This window comes from Hirundo rustica, chromosome 6 (assembly GCF_015227805.2).
Source record: "Hirundo rustica isolate bHirRus1 chromosome 6, bHirRus1.pri.v3, whole genome shotgun sequence".
NCBI lineage: Eukaryota > Metazoa > Chordata > Aves > Passeriformes > Hirundinidae > Hirundo > Hirundo rustica.
The window spans coordinates 30524459-30543983 of NC_053455.1; the positions used below are offsets into that span (position 1 = coordinate 30524459).

Below are 19525 nucleotides of genomic sequence, written 5' to 3' on the forward strand. Positions count from 1 at the left end.
GTTGTACCTTACAACCCCTACAAGCTTTGTTCCTTTAATTTCCTAAGTAGAACAGCACTCAGCTTGGCTGTAGATTACATCGCATTTCCTGAGTCCTGGGATTTATCCTCTCCTGTCTACAGCTTCTCACTCTGCTCATAAACCACAACTTAGAATATTTATGACACAGATTTCTGTAGCAATTTATGGGAGTCTTCTCAAGGAAGATTAAAGTTGACTGATCCACTCAAGATTGCTGATTTTCCATTTAGAGGAGCTGCGCATATGATAAATGTTTTCAAAGAAGATACGCTATGGGAGAGCTAGAATTGGTAATTCTGGTTTACTCTTAAGTTTAAAAAATGGGTGGGGAGAACAAATTGAGAAATTTCATATAAACAGTCATTTTGTGGACTCTCTGTGTTGTGGATACTGCAGGAAAATTGTGTCCCATCTATTTATGCTGGGAGGAGAAGATGGAAAAATAAAAATCTGAATCCTAATTCATGTTCAGTAAATTCAGGCCACTGTCTTCTCCCATTTCCAAAGCTGAAATCTTCTACAGTGGGATATTGTTATTTAGTGGAAGACAGGGTAGGAACAGAAACTCATGTTCTAGTAAAAATAGCAAATTAGTTTTAGAGTAGAAATATATTCTACTGTTTTCTGGAAATGCTTGCTGGAGAGACAGTTCTGTAAAACTTTGGCATACAAATATTTGGTCAGTACATGCCAGGACACAAGTATCCAATGTACTGCACTGACTTATGTGAGAGGAGGCTTTTAAAAGCACAATCCTCTTTTCATGACGTGGCTGTCTCCTGACAGTTTCCTTGTGTAGTAACTGAACCCATCGTTTTAGAAGATGTAATATATTCAAGTCTTGGTTTGCTCTAAAGCCCATGGCCACAAATAGTAGTACATGGACAAATAAATGGTAATGTTTATAGCATAGAAAGACTGCTTGTGAAGATGGGCTATTTGAGTTACAGATCCAGGCATATGTGTTCTGTGGACAGTGGGGATGTTACCCTGAAATGAGAACGTGAGTCAACTTGGTGGTCCTCACTGGATGCTGAACAGGAGCAACACTGCTATTCTGCTTTGTAGTCTTGTGCTTCACATAATAATTTGGTTTGGAAGAGACTTTCAAAGGTCTTCTAGTCCAACTGTCCTGCAAGGGGGAGAGACATCTTCAAGTAGATCAGATTGCTCAGAGCCCCATCCAGCCTGACCTTGAATGTTCCCAGGGATGGGGCATTCACCACCTCTCTGGGCAACCTGGCCCAGTGTCTCACCATGCTCATTGCAAAAAACTTCTTTGTTATAACTGGTCTAAATCTACCCTGTTTTATCTTATAACCATTGGCCCTTGTCCTGTTGCTGCACACTTTGCTAAGAAGTTTGTCTGTCTTTCTTGTAAGCCCCCCTTACTGAAAGGCCACAATCAGGTTTCCCCAAAGACTTCTCTTCTCCAGAATGACCAAACCTAGTGCTCTTAGCCTGTCCCCATGTGGAGAGGTGTTCCATGCCTCTAAACTTCAGAAGGGGTAGTGATGGTATTCTTTGGGTTCCCTTGTGGAAGATCTATCCTTTCCTTATTCTGGAGCTAAAGTTAGTGACAGTCACAGATTTCTCGGTCACTCTATACCCATATTATTTGTTTCTAAGCCAAAATGAACTGTGGTCAATGAGTATCAATGTAAAATTGTTAGCTGGAGAATTTTTTAAGTAGTGGCACTTTTAGGTTTATTACTGTACCAGGAATACTTGTGTCACAAACAAAAAATCTGCTTTACTGAGATGAGTACGTTTTTCACAGGGCACTGCAGGAGTCCCTGGTTTGGCAGGGGCTGCAGACACAAGTTATTCCTGCTTTGCTGTGTAATGATGTCTCTTGTCTGCACCCCAAGGTGCATAATTTTTAACACCTAGAAATGCTGTCCAGGTTCTAATTGAAAAACTGAAATGTCAGCCTTAAAATGAGAAGCATCAGTCTAATTTTAAAAGGGTTTTAGTAACTTATAGCCTCAAGTAGCTGCCTACTAAGATTTCTAAGAATGTTTCTGTGCTTAACCTCTATTACTTTTAGCTGTTAGGAATATTTTTAAAGTCTGTTTCTTAGAAATCTTTTGAAGTTAAGTAAGTGTAAATTTGAAGGAATGGTGGGAGTGTGAAATGGGACAAAATTCTAATTTGAAACCTGGATTCTTAAACCTTTTTTGAGATTTTTCTGTATTGCACTCGCCCTTGCCCTTTCAGTTGATGTAATATGAGATAAGCCTGTATAATGCAAAATACGGAGAATGTTTTATTCATTTTTGCTGCAAGCGCTAAAAAGGAAAAGAAACATAAGTAAAGGAAAAGAACATAAGTAAAGCCTCTAAAATTTGTATTTATAGTATTGTTTTTAAAGCCTTGCAGACAGCATCTCATGTTTAAATACTTGCACCAAGTATTTCAGTAGTCTTTCAGTAAGAATTTAATGCGAAGTTACGTTGTAATTATACATGCACACATCTTTGAGTTCTACATTTAGAGACACAAAGTTTGAATTTAAATGGATCTTAAAGGAGCAGCTGAGATTTTGCCGAACAAGAAGAGTCCTCTAGTGTAAAAGAGTATAGTTTCTGTTCCTTCGTATCTCCTAAATAATGGTGGAGAGGACACTGTCAGGCTGTTACAGCATTTGGGCTTTGTCGGCTGCCATCCATCATATCTACTAATACAGATTTGTATCCATAATTTAGCTGAAGATCTGTTTGCCAGTGCATAGCTGAATACTTCTAGCTCATTTGGCAGTATGTGTTGGCATAGCAGTCATCACGGAAGCGAAATGTATGTTTGTATTTGGATCTTGTGGCAGATGTGTAACACAACGGAGCTACTGCTTTGGCAGGGGCACTTTCCTGGCTCTGCCCCCGTTTGAAGTGTTCACTGGTTATGATCTGTGATTGTGGCTCATATTGATGTTTATCTGCCTTTTCAGAATGAAAATAGCATCATTCTGTGGGGTTTTTTTGTGGTTTTTGTTTTGTTTTGGGTTTTTTTTTTTTTTTTTTTTTTTTTTTGGTTGGTTGGTTGGTTGGGTTTTTTTTGTTGTTCTTGTGCTGTTTCAAAGATAGCACAGCATCACACAGACATGGTGGAAACAAAACTTTATAATACACATTTTTTCAACTTTGTATGTTCCTAAAACAATTTGTAACCCATCCATCTCGTGTGGTAGCTTGAAAAGCTGGGCTTTACATTCAGGGCATTAGAAGGTGCGGGTGACTGAATTACTGTGCAGGCTCAAGTATGTTTAAATTATTCTGTGTGAGTCAGCATGCATGTAGGGGTGAACAAAAAAGATAAAGATACTTGCTCCTCTTTTTTTTACGTTTTTTATTTGGTGGAACTTGGGGCAAAAGAACAGGTTTTGCAGAGTGAGCTTAAGATGTGTGTGTAGTTTGCCCTCAGAATGGGGTTTAGCTAGTCTTTTTGGGTAAGTTAATTTGCCGAATAAAATTTCTGCTTCCTAAGAAGCAGCACTCTGTTCATTTTGCATTTACAGGGTATTTTTTAAAAAGAAATTTCAACTAGGCTCCGTTTCTGCATTTTTGTTATTGTTAAAGCTACAGCTTCAAACTGGAATGCTGTGTCTCAGTTTTAGCTGTCTTTGTGCAGACAGAGGAGAATGAAGACAGGAGAAAATCTGAAGATGGAAAGGGCTGGAAAGAAGGAGAAGCAGCAGTAGCTTAACTGATTATCTATCTGCCTTACACAAATGTGGCCATGCAAACACCACACATTAAACAAACACACTAAAAATTATAAAATAAAACTTGATAATGGGGATATGGAACTGTCTTTGTAGGGTAAATTCTGACAGTAGTTATTTAGGTAAAAATTATATTTCAACCACGATTCTTTGCCTTATTATTAAATGAAGGGAAAATGTAGGGTGAAATAGAACTGTTGCTGCCTTGCTTACTGGAGCTTTTCTTTCCCCTTGTCCATATGTGTATTGTGAGGACACAAAGCATAACAAATAGTGTTTGCATTTAGTTCTGAATACAGTGAGGTCCACTCAGTAAAAGCAAGCTTCAAGCCGGCCTGGCTGCCCAAAGACTTTGCATTTCTGCACATGTGATGGATGGGTTCGTTGTTCTAATGAAGCATGGCTGTTGTTGGAGGTTGTGGTCACAGGAGAGACGCAATCCATCTTTAATGAGGGGCAGTTCTACAGAGGCCTTGAATGCCAAGACAGAGATGGAGCATTTCATTTTTTATTTGATGAAGAGGGCCAGTGCAGAGACACTATCTTGTTTAACGATTTTTTTTTTTTAATTACCAAGAAGGTGGGAGCTGTGTCTGGTACAAACATTAACCATTTTAGATGTTTTGGCTTAGGTCCCAAGTGTACTGAGTCTGGAGGTTGCAAATGTGTGTATTTCTATGGCCAGGTCGCTGATGAGATAGGGAAATCAAACCTCTGGCCATGCACAGATGGTGTTAGACTTGCCTGTCTGAGCATCCTTCCTTAGGAACTGAGGTCTCACAGGCTGCATACTAACTAGCAGACAGTGTCTTTAATCAAGGGGAACATTATGGCTTAGGGAAATTCTCCACGGCAATTCCCATCAATACACATAGTAGATGTGTATTTTAAGTGTCTCTGATGAGTAGGAACTCTTTAGGGGAGAATATGAAGGTGGATCTTCTCATTGGCCAGGCAAATTCTGTTAGGTGTATGCCCTCCCTTTTGTTTTCTAGACTACTGGTAGATGGTTGACGTTGGTTGTGATGAGAGTTACTGAGCCCTTTTCATTCAGATCAAGAAGCTGCAAATCAGGAGTAACAACTTCACTGAATTAGTTGCCATTGGACTAGTGTACGAGGTATGTAGAGCTACGCAAGAATTACCAGTCTCCTTACCCATCTATTTTGGTTTTTAAGCTCTAAAAATGAGATTGTTTTCTCATGGTGGATTTATTTGATATTTTAATTAGTTTGCCTAAAGACTGTGCCTGAATACTGTGTATGTGGCTGTTTGAGAAGAAGGTAAAATGCTTTCTCTAAGCGTGAAGAATGCTAATTATTTTTTTCCCCTTAGCTTCTGCTCTTAGACCTGTAGGAGACAGATGTTATTTAGCAGAGGGAGGGATGAACATCGCTTCTTCCGGGCTCAGAAGTTAAAACATGGAATGTGTCTGCCGTGGTTCATTGACGTGTCTGTTCTTAGATTTGTTCTTTCAAGAAGCATCCCTGAAAGGTGGCAGGAAACACCAGCACTGTCAGTACAGAATCAAAACTAGGAAAGAGCTGTGAGTTCACCAGAAAATTGGAAATTCAACCCATGCTTAGACTTTGAAACCCAGGATATATTGTATACCTACTCACTGAACTCAACATTCAGGAGTATAATATATTACACAATCCAAATTTTATCTTTCTTGTGCTTATTTCATTTATTTAAGCTTTGTTTAGTTTAACAGTTTTAAACTGCACAGGTATGGATTTAAGTATCTAAAGTAATGCGAGTGCAGGGCTGTAGTTAACAATGTCTTCTTTTCCTTTGGAGTTTAATAATTTGGCAGTTGACCTGTTCCTTTTCAGCCTGATTCTTGTGCTGTATTCATCATCCTGGTATTGGAACAAATGGCACATAAACCCCTTTAGAGGAGAGGATGGTTTGCATGTACCAATATTCAGTTTATTTGGGGTTAAGATTTCTTAAAAAAAATATTCTTAAAAGCAAACATTTTTGCTGTGTTTTTGTTTGTCTTTCAGGTTGATCCAGCTTTGAAAGAAAAATTTAAAAAGAACACTGTGACACTGGAATCTGAATATGAGGTAAAATAAATTTGTTGCCTGGGGCCCATAACCTTGGCTACCCTTGATTATCCTGGCCGCTGGTGGGTCGTATCTGTCCCTAACTAAAATTAGATCCACCATCTGCCTTTGACTCACTGATGTCCAATAAAAACAAGGTTTTATGTAAAGAAAGGTTTTTGAACACATAGTGCTTCTTTCTGAACACAGCTTTACTTTGATTTCCAGGCGTCAAGCACTGTGGTACAAATAAATTCACTATTTCTGTGGTTAACCTAGTTTATAAATGTAGACCTGATGCTGGCCTTAGAGAAAGTGTGTGTGAATGTAAGTAGGCACTTCTACTGCATGAGTTTAGATGATCTTTAGACCAAATTACAGAGCAATGTGCATGATGTACTTTATGTTTTTTCTTGCTTCTGAAATTTACATGTATCTTTGAAGCAACTGCCGTTCCTTTTACATGGTTTCAGAAAATTTTATAGAGAAATAGTTCATTCTTCCCTCAACATTGCAATTTCTTCAAATATTACTGAGCTCTAAAATACCTGTTTTGACCAGTTCAGTATCCAGAGTCTCATAAATTTTCAGGCCTGCAAAAAGCCATGTTAGAAAAACTGGAAAAAGCCTCCCTGTGACCAAGGTGACAAAGGATAAAGCTATTTAAGATTATTCCTAATGTTTTAAAATTAATTGAATCAAATGTCCAACTAATACTTCATATCTGTCTCTCTGACCTTTATGCTGAAAAGTGATTTTTGTTTTCTTACCATACCACATTTCTGTCACAAGCCTTTGAAGATCTCGATTGCACCCACTGCTCTCATACTTAAGTGTCCAAATGGCAGTAGATGATCTTGATACTGAAATTTTACTATTCTATTACTCTTTCGTGATTTGTCTGAAATAACAATAAAACTTACCTTTTGTATTTTCACAGGCCTAATTTCACAAATTATTTGCTAGTTTTTACCATTATTGCAAATAGTTTTGGGCTCTCCCCCCCCCCACACACTTCCCCAATAAAGAATTGTAATTTCTGGTGCAGGGAATAACAAGATAGAAAGTTCCAATGGAGACTCAAAACTTACAAATCCATTAAGTTCTGATTGCCTCTGGGATTACTGTCTCTCAGTTTCCATTCAATATACTGTAAGGCTGCTCTGATTTATTTATGTGGAGGAAAAAGTAAAAAGAACCACAAGCAGTAAAAAGAACCACATCTCAAACTCAATACCTAACCTCAAAATCAACAGATCTGTATTCAGATATACCTTACTCTTTCTTCAGAAGATGAGTAAACCGGTTAAGGATAATATTTAAATAACCGTAATTCCATTATCTTTATGGATAAATCAATGCTAATAAAATATATCTGGCATAACAATATATTACAAGCCATCTTGGGTAATGAGACTCTTTTCTGATGGGCAGAAATGACAGAAGCAATCTTATTTTTTTCTTAATCTAAACTGTAGAGAGTTCCCAGACTGAAATTTTTCCAGAGTAGTGCTTGGATGTGATAGAGGGCAGATCAGTTCAACAAAACAAATGGATTTGCATAATGAAAATAGATTTGGATTATTGTTTTGAAATCTAATATCAGTATATACTTATATATACTTTACTATGGGCACCAACTTGCAAGCACATATTAATTTCTTGCTTCAGTGAAACTTGTGAAACTACCAGCAGTCATACACATACTCTGCAGGCTCCACACTAAGTGTGTGATGATTTTAAGTCACTGTTACCTCTGTATTCTAATGACAAAATCTAACCAATCATCCAGTTACAGCCGACATTTAAGAGTGCTGTTTTCTGCAGACCCCATCTTTTCCAGATGAGAGGGGTTTGGGTGGATGTTTTTCTCCTTTCTTTATTTTTTGACTTGTCCAAAATACAGCTCTTAGGAACACCTTCTAATTCAATATATAGGTCACATTGAAGGATTACACTGGTGGCTGTTACTAAATATGGTGTGATAAGAGATCAAGGGCAGTTAAAAAAAAGTTGCTGTTTTGATATGTAAAGCCTTATTTTACAATGTTATTAGCATTATATCTGCAGCTGTTACTGAGGATACCATGCCAGCTCTTTCGAAGCGTGGTTGCCTGATACATGCAAATGTCCTTTGGCCCTCCCCAAGACTTTTAAAAATATCTTATTGTCCTTACAGAAATGTGCATATTGAATACATAGTGAATTCCTGTAGAATGTCATAATTTCTTCTATAAGTATATACACACACACACACACACACACACACACACACACGTGTATATATGTGTGTGTGTGTGTGTATATATATATATATATGCCCTTATGGGCATATTGCAAAAAAATACAGACATTTCCAAAATTTCAAACATGCTGAAGTCTGCATTTTGTCTCTGATGTGGTGGTTGTGGTGATGTAAAAAGTTATAATCACAGATCTAATTTATTGTGAGGAAATGAACATAAAGACATTTCTTACCTTCTAATTTACTTAATTATATCTTCTCAAACTATAAAAAGTTTATTTCATACAGGAATGTTTCTGGGCAAGATGCTATTTTGAGGAAGGAAGAATTTACATGTGTAATTTGTACTACATTTCTTGTATCTCAGATCTGTTAATAATGGCATTTATCTCGTGTCTTGGGTCATGCCAGAGGAGCAAGCTACCTTTGCATTGCACGGACTCTCCATTGTTTACGCATTCCTCTCACACACTTTTGTGTCCTCATATGACCAATTAGACCCTGCTGCTCCCCTTTGCCTAATAAATCACAGCTCTGTCCACTAGTGATGCTGGTACTAATGTGAATGTAGTTCTGCTGCTGAGCTGGCCTTTGTAGAACACACTGTAAAAAATGTCAAGTGTTTGACCTGTGACAAAAGCCTAGAGTATTTTATTTGAAAGGACAAAAATACTCTTTGAAAGAGAGATAAAAAAACCTGATTAATATGATGAGAGAAAATGTGGTTGTTTAACAATCACAGTACATTCCTCTCCATGTATTTAATGCAGTCTCAAATTAGTATTCCTTATTCTAGCTCTTGATTTCTGTACTTCTGTGAAATTAATGGTCTAATAAAGACTAAAAAATCTGGCCTCAGTTACATCAGACCCCAAAATACAAAATTGTTGTTAAGGGTTTTTCTAGCAAATAAAAGCTTCCTTAAGAATTTACTAACATTTTGCTATGGAAGAAACCATTTAAGTTTGAATTAAATATGTGAGATTCAGTGGGAATCAACAGCAATTGAAAGTACAGGAAAAAATATCCCAATTAAAAAAAAGTGAAGGATTGCTATGGAAACAGTAAGTGAGTTAGTTATAAAGCAGGGAAGACTGATAAAAGATGCTAAGGGCATCAGAACTGTCTGATAAGTAATCTGACAAGGATAGGGGTAAGAGGATGGTGTTGCAGCAAACCAATAAAATAATGAGGATGTAAAATAGTAAGTAACCATGCTGGCAAAGTAGCAACATTCAAAAAACGTCTGTATTTTTTTAGAGGAAGAATTCCTTTATATTTGAATCAGATGTGCTTCCAAACCCCTTAAAAATCAAACAAGATGTTTTTTAATACCTACTAGACTGATGGCTTATAGCTATTGTAAGAATGGGCTTGGAAGATTTCAGTGGCTGCTGAAAATTTCAGTCTGGGAATGATGGTTCTCTGGGAATCATCACTGGGCAGGAAGGTTCTGTTAAAAGAGTTCTGTGAGATTTGGGACGTACAGGCAATACTGAGTACTTTTTTCAGTGATGTGAAAGAAATTGCAAAATCATTACTAATGTGCAAGTGATATGAAAATATTGCAATGGTAGAAGTATGGCAAGGCAAGGACAGGAGCTGTTCATATTACTTGCTCTGATGGGCCCATTAAAAGTACCTTTTAGAGTAGCCGAAGTTATTTATTTAAAAATCTGAAAATGCAGGCCAGAGTGGACTGCATTCTGAAAAGCAGCAGCTCTGCAAAAGATTTAGGAGTCAGTGAATAAATAATTCAGCTTGATCTTCAGTGTGATGTTGTGGCACAAAAGGTAATTCAGTGTATGAATATAAAGAGGAACGGTAGATGTAGGAACAGGTGATTTTACTTCTGAGTGTGGCACTGATGAGGCTGGGACTGAAATTCTGGTTTTCCTTTTGGTATCTGGGTTTTGAACTAGCTTTAAGAACAGATTAGGTTGCAGAATAGGCTGACTGTACTAACTTAGGGCTCTAAAAAATTCCTTAAAAAAACCTTAAAGATTTAAATAATATTAAAGGTACTGAGAAGAATGGTGCTTTCATATAAATACTTTCACAGGAAGAAAGTGATTGCAACTGAAAATTTTTTATTTCAGAAAATATAGTAGTATTAGAAGTATGAGCCGTTCTTAATATCTGGGAACATCATTTGAACACAACAGCAAGAAAAATGAGTCTTTTGTGTTTCAGAATATCAAAACTGTAAAACTTTACAAAGTTTTCCTTCATCTGGTTGCAAGGATAGCCTAATTGATGTAATAGGCTGGTCTGCAAATCCTCAGACTAGAGAATGCTGCTTTCTTGACTTAAAGAGTTAATACTGAACAGGTTTCCTATTTATAATTTGATAAATCACAAAAAGTCAACATTAGCTCTGGACAGAAGTTTTTAAATTGTTTGTCCTGAGAATTACAGCAAAAGACTTGTAATTGCAGTATTAAAATGTATATTGAGGACAGTTCAAAAATTAAAAGTTGGTGTATGGAGAGGTTTTTTTGTTTGGAATATAACCTATGTATTTACTGTCTTAAAAGAAGAATTTGAGTAAGCTCTTCTAAAAAGGACTCAGGCCACTTATTGTTCGTTTGATGTCGCTTCAGATATTGTGGTGCCAAACTGGATGGATTGGCATGAATGGATGAATTTTTTTTTTTCAGGGACTGACAGTACAGTAACATAGTAATTGCATCCAAGTGTGTGGACATCAGGAATGCTCTAGAAAGAAATTCCTGGAGCCAGTCATTGCAATCTGCAAGTATCTTGTTGCTGTCATTATCAGTATCAGAGGATTACTGATTTTGTTGCTGTTTAAGACTTAACAGATTAGTGTACTGAATTGATTTGCTTCCATATCTGTGAAGATACTGGTGGCTAAATGCCTTGAGCTGTTTGAGAGCTAACAGAGATGTTGGGAAAATACCTCTCCTTAGTGACTGTCATGACAATAAATAGCTTGAGATAAATAAGAGGTTGAGATACTTTTCTTCTCCCTTCAATCACTCTGTTCCTTCCACACGCTCTTCTTTCTTGGTGTGTTGTCCAGCCTAGCCATTAGAGTCTGACTTCCCTCCAGGATGTGTCTGGGACAAGCTGAGTTTCTTGCATTTCAGTTTATTCATATGTGAAATGTTCTTTTATGTTTTTATTTCATTGTGAGTCTTCAACACAGTGTTTTGTAGAGAAGTACAAAGTCATGTTATTTTATCATCAATAGAAACTGCCATGGGAAAGGATTTTAGTTCAAATAGTTTGTGTTAGGCATTTTATTCTGAATGAATGTACAGTCCATAGCCAACCTATAGTTTTGACCTTTTCTTCTTGACATATGAGTATTTTTCTGTACCATAGTTCTATGTATTCAAACTATAAACTGTGTTCATAGTTTTTCATAGAGAAGCACAAGAAGGTGGATTTTGGTAAGGCACAGGAAGAATTCTGGTGGAAAAGCCTCTTGCAGGAAGAAAGCCTACAGACTAAAGCTCATAGGGTATCACTTTTTACTGGTTTTATTTCTGGATTACATCTCTATTTAATAGTCCTGTAAATTCTTTTCTGGTCATCTCTTAGCACAGGATTATTCCTTAACTGAGAGCTGTTTCTTCCATATGTGTTGCATTTGTACTTTTCTTATCCAATAAGAAGACACTGATGTCTCACAGATGGAAAATAAGGTCAGTGATTGTCAGTCAGACAGCCAGCATGGGTGGGACTGTTACAAATAATCTCTTCTCACCACCCTTTCTCCTCTCTCCAACATAGAATCCTTAATACCAACTTGCATTCCATGTGTGTTTTCTTGGTTTTCAATGTGACACGAATTGAGCAACTCTTATTATGCTAGGGCCAACACTGTGTATTGTCTTAGTCACGAAAGACCCCAAAAGTTTGAGTAGAGCAAGTCGTATGCGCACATCATGGCTGAATTCTTTCATTTATTGTGTTAAGGAATGCTGCTAGCTTCTGCCAGGCAGCCAGTGTGGAGAACTTTTGCAGCTGGCTGGGTGGAAGTGTTAAGCACTTCTGCCTTGCTAATGGGCCTCCAGTAGGGAATTGCTGGATCTTTGGTATGAAATATCTGTGTAGTAACTTTAATGTAGTGTGTGGGTATTTAGCTACATAGCTGAGGCTGTGTATATTTCTCTCATTGTCTCCTTCTGAAGATGATACAGCAAACCAGATAATTTTGAAGGAAGTTTTTGTCTCAGCAACCAGGCAAAGTGGCTTTTTGCAAGCAAATCCACCTTTTTGTTTTCCTTAGATTTTTTTCTCTGTTTTCAGCCAATTTCAAAAACACGATCTGAAATATTTTGTGATTGCTAGTGCACTTCCAGTGGATGTCCACATGACAATCAAGTCTAAATTGAAATGCTTAAAAAATTATTATACAATTCTTGCATGTTCTTTGCTTCTCAAATTATTGTTACCCGTCATTATTTAATGTTCAAACTATATTATAAAGATGTACTCTGCTTTAGCAAGTTACTGTCAGAGAATGGGTTACTGCTTGTCCTAACAGGATTACTGATCAAACAGAAAAATGATTTACGAGATTCTGCTGGACGCTGACCATGGAGTTTGCACACTTCTTAGCTAGATAATCAGATTTCTAAAAATTGAATGGAGAAGTTCCCAGGTTTAACCCCTGACTTCATTGTGTGTCTGGTGAAACTTGGTATTTGCCCAGAAATAGCTAGGAGGCATCACCGAGAAGTTCAAAGGCTGAGGAAAATGGTGTTGGTAATTCAAAATATAATAATACATCTTGTTTGTAGCATCTTCCCCTCAAGTCATTGGAGAGCCAGTGTCCCCCTGTGCCAGCTTACAGCTCTAGCATAGTCTTTAAGCACAATGCAGTTCAAAACCAAAATACCTTCCAGCTATAGAAAGACCCCAGACCTTACCTTCTAAAATTTCATGCTTGTAAAAATTTAAAAAGATGCCTTGATCTTTCTAAGACAAGTATTTCTGATTTGATTTGAAGCCCTGTTTGTTCTGAGAGAATGAAAGGTATCCATGTGTTCTTTGTGAACTGTGCATTCAGCAGTATTGCTGAGAAGTAGCTTTACTGTTACTGGCATGTTACGGGAATGACACTCCTATTACTGTCCTCATCAATTAGAAAGGGGATGTTAGCCACAGAGAAGAAACAGGAGGATGTTTTTCCCTATGAGAAATTGCCCAACAGCACAAATCAAACAATAGCCATTGATGTTACTGAAAAACTATTTATGGCTGAAAGATTTGAAATTGCTCTGTTAATATTTAGCCCAAATCATAGCTTCTCAACAGAGAAAAGCATTCTGGTTTAGCATATAAATTGATAAGCAAGTTCTGGAAGAGAGGTGAGTGGAAAATCAGCAGGGAAGTGTAGCTGAGAAGCATAAGTCCTGATCCACACTAACTGTGTGAGTGTTACCTGAACCGAGACCAGGGTAGAGGGGGAGCATGTGAGAGGCAGGAGATTGAGCCTGCCAATTCAGAAGTGTCAGCTGCTTAGTAAGGTTGACTGCTGATTTTGAAGGACTGTGGTTACTTTAAAGTAGTTCCTTAATGGCCTGGATTTGAGTTTAATTTGACACTGTTGTTGTAAACCTTCTCTAGTTGTTTCTTATGCCCACAGACTTCTGTTAGTAGTTACATGGTGGAAACTGATCATTTCTTGTTGTCTAGTCCTTTGCTGTGGTATTCATTGCAGCCTTTCCCTCTCACATAAGAAACCTTGTTTTTCATATCTCTTCAGAAGGAAAAACACCATGTGTGACTCATGGGTCTCATATTTTTTTATCCTGGTACACCTCATCCTTTTTTTTTATTAGAGTGTCTTTTAATCTTTATTAGAAGGACAGACTGTGCCAGATTTTATATACAGAAGGTAAAAAAATTGTCCACACTTCCAAGTATTCATAGTCTTAGGAAGTTGTTTGAAATAAACCATTTCTGTGGTGTCAGGAGGGCTTCCTGGGGTCCAGATATGGATGTGCTGTAGAAGTCTGTATACTCTTCTTAGCAGCAACAGAACTGCCATTTTTTACTCTTACTGGTCTCCTGCACTGCTAAAGACGACACATCCCCTTCAGTCAAGTTCACCTTTATTTAGTTGAAAAAGATGCTGCAAACATCCCAAAAGTCTGTCCGTGGCTGCTCCTATTTTAGAGACTTATGCTGCAGTAACTGGGACATCCTGTTACAAAGTTTAGTATGATACAAACTTAGGAAGACCAAGCAGTCAGATTTGGGAAATTCCTTGGTTGTGTCGACTTGGCGAGGTCTCCCAAGTAGTGAATTTAGGGATAAATCTTAGTAAGCAGCACCTCTCTTTCTGGAGTAGAATAACCACAGCTTGACAAAACTTTTCTATATGAGAGAAATGAAAACTATCCTAAATGTACTTAATTGCTTAATTAAAAGTGGAATTTGCTGAATATGGGATGTTTGATCTCGAAGTTGTACTACTGCACTCATGCTATTATTTATGTTGGACCTTTCTGAATTTCATTTTTTGCTTAGGAAAAGAAGATACACTGAAAGCAAATGACTCTTGCACACATTGTCTTGACTTTATCATAAAGCTTGTGAATCTTTTGGACTGAGAAGTCCATTTTGGGTGATCAGCATGTGTAATGCATAAATGGCAATGGATTATCCTCTGAGATTTATTGCGGTCTTTAAGAGATCCTGAATTTTAAGAAGGAAAACTGCTTGTACATTTGGAGGAAATCATGGCAAGGCCTAATTCCTGATGGAAGTCTGTCTCCTGTTATTTTCTCTTATGTTAAAAATTCAAGGTTATGTAATCATGTAGTCTTAACTGAGTGATGTAATTGTTTAGTTTACCGAGCACTTTGTATCACTATAACACCTTCACATAAAACTATGACAGTACTCTGTGAACATTAATTAAACTCTGGACACCTCTGAGGTGGAGGCAAGTTCTCTTTGCATGGGGAAAAGGTTGCACTGACAAACTGATGGTGCAGTTTCTCAATACATATCTTCTGTGACAGAGTCACTCAAAGATGTTTCTCTTCTCTCTCCACACAATGTTTCCTTCAGCCAGTTCAAGTGTTTGCATAGTCCTGTGCTTACACAGGATTTGTTCATAAGCAGTATGAATTTATTTTCCTAAACTGTTTTGTTTTTTTGTAGTTGGAGGACATCCCTACCTCGTTGAATTGGCATAATTAAAGGGACAATAATGCATGGGGAAAGAGTCTCTTAAACCAGTTCACCGTGGGTTAATTATTTGTGCTATAGATGAATGCTATTGGATCCCACTGAATTAAGCAACAAAGCCTTTACTGGTCTTTGCCAGCCTTCAGCAAAGCCAAAAGGAGAAGCAGCTCTGGATGCTTATATGACAGTCCCCTTTCACACCCCCACAATTCTTCCCTTAATGGACAAAAAACAATCTTATTCTGGCCATAGTTTGCTGCTTGCTAACTTGCTTGTTTACTAATATAAAAATTAACATTCTTTAATTGGAAAAAAATACTTCTTTCTAAACTGAGGATTCAATCACTAATCATGGGCTATTAAATCCCAGATTACTAAATCACTAATTGCAGATATTAAATTATGTCACTTCCTAGGCAAAGTAACACCCAGTTATATTAAGAAAATGAGATGTTGAAAAGATGGCTCTGGGAAAGAGTTATTAAAAAAACCCTACTAAAGCCATATCAGTACTATGATGAAGTTAAGATTTTTCAGTCATGCACAAGACAGCAGTTTCATTGTTAGATTTAATTCTGTACCTCTTCATCTGTGTATCATCGTAGAGCTCCTCAATATACCTTTTGTCTCTTTAAGCTTTTTTAACACCTTTAAAAAACAGGCTGTTCAATTGGCTTAATCCTTTCACTGCCTCTTACAGCCATGAGGATATTTTTCTCTGGCTCATCTTTTGTCTGCAAATGGGTTTGCTTACTATAATGATGGGAAATAATTGCCTCTCTGTATCAGAGCTATTTCTTTTTGTGGTGTTCAGTGCAGAATTTATTTCATCAGGCTGTAAAGTAAACAGGATTCTCTTATCCTTCCTTTCACATGTGAGAAACTGAGACTAAAACCAAACATTTTTTGCAAGTGGCCACGTTGAATTCACTCAGCCTGAACACTAATAGCTCTAAATGAATATCTGCAGACTTCAGTTTGTGTATTGTGGCATGAAGACTATCCTGCAAGAGTAGAATTCAAACTCTTTTTTGAATTTTATTTTATTTTAATGCTGACAGAGGCTTATAACTTCTGGTTAAACCAGGCATTTCAACCAGCAATTGAGAAGTGAAGATCTTTTTATGTCCTTTTTGGTACCTTTCCACCAGTCAAGCTGTTTAACAAGTCTTAAAAGTCAAGTGTGGCAAGCAGTTGAACATATTTTTCTTTTTCACTGTGCCTGTCTGAATAACTGCATTTTTTTCCTTGAATTTACAGCTTCTGTCAGTCCTGTACTCTTAAGAGGCAGTTTAGCTGATTTAGGGAGTGAATCAGTAGGTTTAATGGACTATACTGATCTTGCTTTAAACAGCTAATTTTCAATATCCTTTGGGCTATTTGAGACAAGCAGGAAAAGTGCTGCTGATCTGATTACATTTCATTGTAGTCTCCAATGATTGAGTGTTTAGTACATTTGAATTGGGGAAAGGAAGTCTTTTAGTTTTTAGCCTTCCAGTTCATATGAATTTCAGTTTAGTAAAAGCTGGAAGTAGTTTAACACGTGATGTGATGTCTTCATAAAGTTAGGTAGGCAGAGTCCAAGTGGCTAAAATGGAAAAAAATAAATAAGAAATTAAGAAGACCTAGCCAGACAGAATGAAAGATGTTGAGTTCAACTTCATCTGAGAGCAGAACTAGCTGCTTGTCTGCATCCTCACTGTACAACTCAGGCAGTCTGAAGGAGCTGTGTAACTTTGCAGCTTGTGCTACACCTAATTAAGAGGACTGTCAATCTGGTCTTATTCTCATCACTGAGATGAATTGAAAATGTAGCTATGTGCATGTCTTTAGCCTACATCTAATGTAGGTATTTATTCTGGGATGATTCTGTTGTAATAATTCTGGTGTCAGTGACCAAGCAAGAAGGGGAGGGTTTTACTCATTTGTATGTGGGGCACTGTCCTGGTTTAACCCCAGCAGCCAAGCCCCATGCAGCTGCTCACTCACTCATCCCATGAGGGGATGGGGGAGACATTTGGAAGGGTAAAAGTGAGGAAACTCATACATTGAGATAAAGACAGTTTAACAGCTAAAGCATAAGGTGCTGGTGTAAGCAAAACGAAACAAGGAGTTCATTTACCAATTCCCTTGGGCAGCAGGTGATCAGCCGTTCCCCGGAGAGCAGGGCTCCATCACATCTAAAGGTTGCTTTGAAACACAAATTCCTGTCCCCCTGTTCCTTCTTCTTCCCCCAGCTTTACATGCTGAGCATGGTGCCATATGATGTGGGATATCCCTGTGGTCAGTTGGGGTCATCTGCCCCAGCTGTGTCCCCTCCTGTGCACCCTCAGCTCACTGGCAGGTGGGGTGGAGTGAGAAGCAGAGACAGCCTTGGCACTGTGAGCTGCTCAGTAGTAATGAAAACATCCCTGTGTTACTAACGCTGTTTTCAACACCAATCCAAAACATATCCCTATATTTACTACAATATGAACATTTAACTCTACCCCATCCAGAACCAGCACAGATACACATGCAAAGAGCTATTCAACAGGAAAGAATTGCAGAACAGATTTTTACATCCCCTTACAGTGGCAATACTCCTGCTTGTGCTTATCCATATGCAGCAGGAGTGCTCTGTTGCTCCAAAATAGGACACCATCAGTACAGAAAGTTGGAATGTCGAATCATTCTGCCTTCTGATGACTGATAACTATCTCATAAACTAAATTTTTGCAGATACTGTCCCGTGGTGCTAAGGAAGGTGCTTTCTTCTTGAATTACAGTAAGATACTACAAAGTGTTTATACATGACACACAACGTTAATGATCTCTAAAAATATGATAATAAAAAATATAGCATTCCTCTTTATACATTATAACCTTTATTTCTTTATATTTTAATTGATCAATAGATCTCATTTGTCATCTCAGGCAATGCCATTCACTGCATGTAACCCTTGGTTGTTTTATTCTGTCAGTGTATGCCAGTGTGTTTTCTAGGTACCTTTATGATTTCTACTGGAAACTGCCAAGATACTTTCTGGTTTGTTTGGATACTATAGTTTTGAAATGCTACCTGGTTTTGAGAAAGCTCCTCTCTGAAAAAGCTTTGTGAAGTTTTGGGGACAAATTGAAGATACAAAATTTTTGGTAAAGATCTTCAGTACACATGTCTCTTTTGATAGACTTTTTTATGTAGCAACAAGTTTTGTTGTACTTATTTTAAAAGTTGATTAATGTTCAGGCTTTGGGAGACAAACAACTTTGGAATAGTTGAGATCCTCACAGGTGTGTGATAGCTTTGTTGAATTAAACCAGCATTCATCCTTTCTGTTAAAGCACAAGGTTCTTTTAAGTGTGGTTTCCTTGAAGCTTCCATTAGAATCAGATGTTAAATTCCGAATTTGCAGTCAGAGGGGATAGTTACTGTTGTGTGGGATGATGAATACCTTTCTTCCTTCTCTCTCTTTCCATGTCAGCTCAGATCCCTTCTGGTTGAAATGAAGTACCAGCTAAGCATAAGATGTATAAAGTAGTAAAGACAATTCTTCAGAAAGGCCTATGCCAACTCTACTGTACAAAAAATTCAGTCGCTCCTACCTTGTGAAAGTCTGCTATGTTTGTGCATGTGCTCTCATATATCTTCTGTAGAGTGTTGCCTAATTTCTTTTGATATCTGACTAACCTCATTGCAATTTCCTAAATTGTAGAAGTGTCAGGAAACTTTTACATAACATGAACTAATAGCATCAGGTCTATTCTGTTACAGCTGTTGAATTTTTCTGCAACTATTATTCAAGTTCCCTGGGTGTTTGCCATTTATTTGAATGATTGATACTAGACAAATTAGGCCACAGGCTCAGGGCAGGGTTGAGTATTTTCTGGTGTATTTTTACAGCGTTTGCTGAGATGCGGCCTTGATCACAGATCAGGTTTAAGTTCCACTGCAGTAGGCATCATTCATTACTGGAATGCAGTTTGCCCTGTTTAGCAGCACTTAGGACAGTGCTGATTCTGGCAGTGGGGCAGACCCTCTCCTCAGTCTCCATCATGCCAAATGTGCTATTCCACAGCTGTCATGTGAGACTTGAGGTCTGTGTCCTGGGAAGGGACAGCTATGCCTCTGCCAGTAGGACTGTGAAGATGCAATATGTGTGTGTATTCTTTGACTGCAGCACATGGTAGGTGAAGTCAGAAGGGCACCTGTTCTTCATTTTTGTTGCCTCTAAGTCATTGGTAGTTCTAAGGGGGGATGGTAGGAGTAGGCAAGAAGGTAATTAAATCTAGTTTTTCAATACCTGACAGTTCAGTCAGTTAGCACAT

General features: G+C 37.8%; 2 protein-coding genes across 3 annotated transcripts in view; both read left to right on the top strand.

The window, feature by feature from the left end:
- Positions 1 to 5804, top strand: part of LOC120753840 (deubiquitinase DESI2-like) — an 87973-nt gene extending 82169 nt beyond the window's left edge. For both annotated transcript variants that reach the window (XM_040066571.2, XM_040066573.2), the window contains one exon: positions 5755 to 5804. The gene's annotated coding sequence lies outside the window, so the exon portion shown is untranslated. The remainder of the gene's footprint in view (positions 1 to 5754) is intronic.
- Positions 1 to 19525, top strand: part of LOC120753842 (cytochrome c oxidase assembly protein COX16 homolog, mitochondrial) — a 49814-nt gene that overhangs the window by 24861 nt on the left and 5428 nt on the right. The window contains exon 3 of the mRNA XM_040066578.2: positions 5755 to 5817. Within this exon, the coding sequence (XP_039922512.1) occupies positions 5755 to 5817 (63 nt within the window). The remainder of the gene's footprint in view (positions 1 to 5754; positions 5818 to 19525) is intronic.